The 4,742-nt window shown below is 64.8% G+C and overlaps 1 protein-coding gene across 1 annotated transcript in view; it reads right to left on the bottom strand.

The window, feature by feature from the left end:
• Positions 1-31: 31 nt before the first annotated feature.
• Positions 32-4,742, bottom strand: part of OBSL1 (obscurin like 1) — a 49,963-nt gene continuing 45,252 nt past the window's right edge. The window contains exons 24-27 of the mRNA XM_029912785.1: positions 3,847-4,008; positions 1,647-1,751; positions 1,117-1,383; positions 32-386 (exon numbers count right to left, since the gene is read on the bottom strand). Of these exons, the coding sequence (XP_029768645.1) occupies positions 379-386; positions 1,117-1,383; positions 1,647-1,751; positions 3,847-4,008 (542 nt within the window). The 3' untranslated portion in view covers positions 32-378. The remainder of the gene's footprint in view (positions 387-1,116; positions 1,384-1,646; positions 1,752-3,846; positions 4,009-4,742) is intronic.

The raw sequence follows: 4,742 nt of genomic DNA, 5'->3' as shown, positions 1-4,742 counted from the left end.
GGGGGGGAGAAGTGGGGCCTTTCCTTGGCCCCAGGCTGGTGACTCACTGCCAGACCCCCTCATCTGCTCCCCCCCCCAGCCCCTCTGTCGCAAGGTGCAGGGGTGGGGGCGGAAATGGAGGCCTGCCCTTGTGTTGCTGAGGAACAGGGAAGTGTAGAGTCCCACTGCGAGGTCGATTCAGCCGCGTTGGGAGTGGGGGGTCACCCCAGAGCACCCCCTGCCCAGGGCCGGGCAGCCCTGCTTGCCCAGGGCACCGCCCCGCTCGGGGGGCGGGGCGCAGGACGTCACCCAGCAAGGTGGGGCACTGGAGCGGTTAATGGGCAGCCCCCGCTGTGGCCAGCCAGGACCCATCTGGTCGGGCTTGTCCGATGCCAGCACCTAATGCCCTGCGGGGGAGAAGGAGAGGTCAGGGAGCCCCTGACACCCCCCCCAGAGGGGCAGGTTCCAGCCCAACCCCCATCCAGAGACCCCCTCCAACCATGACCTGGCGGGGCCACGGACCCCTGCTGGGTGGGGAAGGGCCCCGTGGCAGAGACGGATCCTGGGCGGGGACGAGGGGGCCCTCAGCACAGTGATTGACCCCGGGCGAGGCATGGAGGGGCCCCGCAGCAGAGACGGACCCCAGGCGGGGAGGGGGCCCCATGGCAGTGATGGACCCCGGGCAGTCAGAGGCCCCGTGGCAGCGACGAACCCCCAGTCGGGTGACGGGTTGCCCGGGCTGCCAGGCACACCCCTGGTGGGTGCTGGGCCCATGGACGCAGCTGGGACACACGTACCTCGCCCGGGGAGCTGGGCCTTGGCACAGGCACTGCCGACGGAGACCTGCAGCACCCCACTCGTGCTGGGTGAGGTCCGGCACAGCGCCAGCCCGTGCACCTGGCCCACGCTCTCCACCCACACATGTGCCAGCCCCCAGCACCTCCCCGTTCAGGGGGGCAGACACCTCGCACTCAAGCCGGGCCTCAGTGGGGGCCACCACCGCCACATTCTGCAGCCCCCGCAGCACCTGGAGCCTGCGCCCAGCCTGGCCCATGCAGCGCCCAGTGATACCCAGCCCCACGAACGGTGCCACCCCCCCCCCACCAGGGCCAGTCCCCAGCACGCCCTGCGCCTCACCCTCCACCAGCAGGCGGGCGGTGGAGCGGTCGTCAAAGGCGTCGCAGGTGTAGGAGGCCTCGTCCTCCGGCCCCACCCCGTGGATGATGAGGGTGCGATAGCAGTCGAGGTTGCAGATCTCATACTTGTCGCTGGCGAAGATCTCGGTGTCTCCGCGGAACCAGCGCACGCGGCCACGCGCCTGCGACACGGTGCACTCCAGCGTGGCCTTGTGCCGCGCCAGCGCCGTCTTGTCCCGCAGCGGCTTTATGATCCGGATCGGGAGTGCTGCCGAGGGGAGCGCCTGTGAGCCCGCGGGGAGGGGAGGGGACAAGCGAGGGGCTGGGGCCTGGGGGTCACCCCCACCTCCCTCCTCCGAAACCCAGTGCTAGACCTCCCAGCCCACAGCAAACCCCAGCTCAGCGCTCGCCCGGTCCTCAGCTGGCACCTGCCATCCACTTGCCCCCAGCCCCTTCCTCGCACACCTGCCAAGCCAGCCCCCTCTGCTGCCCACCTAGTCACCCCCCCAGGGCTTCACGGGGACACATTACCCTCCACCTGCAGGCTGGCTTCGGAGGCAGCTGCCTTGGCGACGAACCGGATGCATCCCGCGTCCTCCGGGCGCACGTTGCAGATGAGCAGGAAGTGCCTGGGGCCTGTGGAGGAAGGCGCTGGCGTGACGCCGTGCACCGTGGCTCAGCCATTGCAGGGGACTACGGGTGAGCAGCCCCCTGCCCTGGGCTGGGACAGGCAGACTGGGGAGGGGTAAGCAGGGAGATCTCCTTGGGGCTGGTGCCAAAACGTCTGGGGCTAATACAGGGCTAATGAAGAGCCCAAGCCTGGCTGGTGTGAGTGACACACAGCGCAGAGCAGCTCAGCCGGATTCTGGCACCCCCCACGCTGAGAGATGCCTGGGGCAGCAGGCAGTGGGAGAGGCAGGTATGTGTGTGTGTGTGCGTGTGTGTGTCACAGTGAACCAGTGTGTGCGTGTTCACATCACAGTCACCAATGTGGGTGTGTGCGTGAACTAGGCACCAGCGTGTGCATTCATGCACGTGCGAGAGAGCCAGTGTGTGCACCAGTGAGCCGCGGCGCTGCCCGTTCACCCAGCCTGGTGAGCACCCCCAGAGTGTCTGGTGGGCTGAGCAAAGCGAGGTCTTAGGCTTGTCTCCAGGCCGCCGTTCCTGCAACACGAGCGGGGGTGACACTAAAGCGCCCGAGCTCCCTAACGCGTGGACACGCGCAGCCTGGGTGTGGGTTGGGTTAATCCGGCGTGGCACCCTGCGTGCGGAGCCGGCGCGTCCACATGGAAAGCTGGTGTGCCAGAGCTGTCCTGGGCTGGTTCCCATGTAGACATGGCCTTTGGCTGTAAGGACCCACTGCCTCATGGCTGAGTGCCACCAGCCCAATTCCAGCCTGCTGGGGAGTGGTCTGTGCATGGATGGGCAGAACCCCCTGAGCTGGGTGACAAACACCACCGGGAAATGGACACACAGAGCGCCTGGCACCTGGCGAGCAGGGTCACAGCTTCAGCCACGTCTGTAACTGTGTATAGACCCACGAACCGGCTGGGGGCAGCCGCTGACATCTTCCAGCACAGCACACCCCCAGCTCAGCTCTGCCCCCTTTCCCCTGGAGTTTAAACCCTTGCCACCCAGAGTGACAGCTCATATGGTCCGTCTACACCGCCAGGGAGGTGCCAGTGTGGCATGGGATGGCAGAGCCCTGCCAGCGTTAGTCTGGCTAGCACGGGTAACAGCAATAGTGTAGACATGGTGGCACGGGCTAGCAACCCTCGCACAAGCCCCCCGGGGACCCAGTGTACATACTCGAGTGGCTAGCCCATGCCACCACATCTGCACTGCTGCTGGTACCCAGGCCAGCGAGATGAAAGCTGGCACGGGCACACCTACCCTGCTATAATCCCACCGTCTCTCCCAGTTAGACTTACCCTGGCAGACAGGGAAGAAATAAAGAAGTGGGAACAGCCATGCATACAGACCCCTGGTGGGGGAGAAATGGGGGGGTCACACAGAGCCCCTAATGGGGGGAGAAATGGGGGACACACACAGAGCCCTTGGCAGGAGGAGAGAAGGGGGACCTGCCATGGGGAGGGGGGAATTGGGGTCACACAGAGCCCCTGGCAGGAGGAGAGAATGGAAGACCCTGGGATGGGAGGGCATGGGGGAACCCCCTCAGGAGAGAAGGGGGACCTACCATGGGGAGGAGGGGAACGGGGACACACAGAGCCCCAGAAGGAGGGAGGGGCTAGGCTGTGTTGCAGGAGTCACTGAGGTTGCGGGATGGGGTGGGACACAGGGAGTTGGGGAGGGGGTTGGAGGAATAAATAAAAAAACAAATTAAAGGAGATAGCCTATCTTCTAGAACTGGAAGGGACCTTGAAAGGTCATCAAGTCCAGCCCCCTGCCTTCACTAGCAGGACCAAGTACTGATTTTTGCCCCAGATCCCTAAGTGGCCCCCTCAAGGACTGAACTCACAACCCTGGGTTTAGCAGGCCAATGCTCAAACCACTGAGCTATCCCTCCCCCCGGGAGCCCCAGGTTGTGCTGTGAGCTCGGCCTGCCCAAGCTGTGCGATCCTCTAGTGTCCGCGGGGCTCTGAGCGCGCTGCTCCAGTAGCCTCCCTGCGGTGAGTTAGAGTTAGGGTTAGGCAGGCAGAGCGGGACAGTGAGCAGCAGGGACACCAGGGCCCCTGGGAGCGGCCTGGCTGGGGGGAGGGGGGACACTCACCCTCTTGCCGAATTTTCACAGTGCTGGTGACTTTGATTTTCTCGCCACCCCTGAACCACTCGCCCTTCACGTCCTCGTGCGAGACCTGGCAGGTGAAGACGGCGTTCTCGTTCTCACGCACACGCACGTCCGCCAGCTCCTGCACAATCTGCACCTGGCGCTCTGCAAGGGGGACAGGGCCAGAGCGTGGGCCCCAGCGGGACAGGAACAAACCCCTGAGGTCTCCATCCCCACAGAGCTCTGCAGGGGCTGTGGTGTGACTAAGGGAAGCCCCATCCCCCAGCTCAGAGCCCAGGAGCCACCCACAGCTCTCACCCCGGGAGACCCCCCCAGCTCCCAGCCCCCCCCCCCCGCTCTCACCCCCAGGAGAACCCCCAGCTCTCAGCCCCCCCCCACTCTAACCCCCTGTCACGGAGTGTGGGGGGACTCAGGGCCCTGCACCCCCGGCTTCCTGCGATTCACCAGGACTCTCAGCCATCCAGTAAAGCAGAAGGTTTATTTAGACGACAGGAATACAGTCCAAGACAGGTCTTGCAGGCGCAGACAACAGGACCCCCACAGTTAGGTCCATCTTGGGGTCCCCGGGCACCCTAGCCCCCTTGGGGGATCAGAGCCCTGTCTGCCTCCCAGCCAAGGTCACCAGCCAGCTCCTCCAACTCTCTGCCTTCAGCGACCCCTCCCACAGCCTTTGTTCAGTTTCCCGGGCAAAGGTGTCACCTGCCCCCAGCCCCTTCCTGGGTTCTCATGTTACATGCTCAGGTATTCTCCTTCAGTCATTCACCCCTCCCCCAATGCAGACCATCCTAGCCACACTCCCCTGTCAGCATTCACAGACCACTTTAAGACCAGTCCCAGTTCGTCACACCCCCAGCTCTCAGCCCCCCCCGCTCTAACCC

Source organism: Terrapene carolina, unplaced genomic scaffold (genome assembly GCF_002925995.2).
Source record: "Terrapene carolina triunguis isolate 2854851 unplaced genomic scaffold, T_m_triunguis-2.0 Scaffold243, whole genome shotgun sequence".
Classification (NCBI taxonomy): domain Eukaryota; kingdom Metazoa; phylum Chordata; order Testudines; family Emydidae; genus Terrapene; species Terrapene triunguis.
The sequence above is the reverse complement of the archived record's forward strand: the minus strand, read 5'-3'. Positions and strand labels throughout refer to the sequence as shown.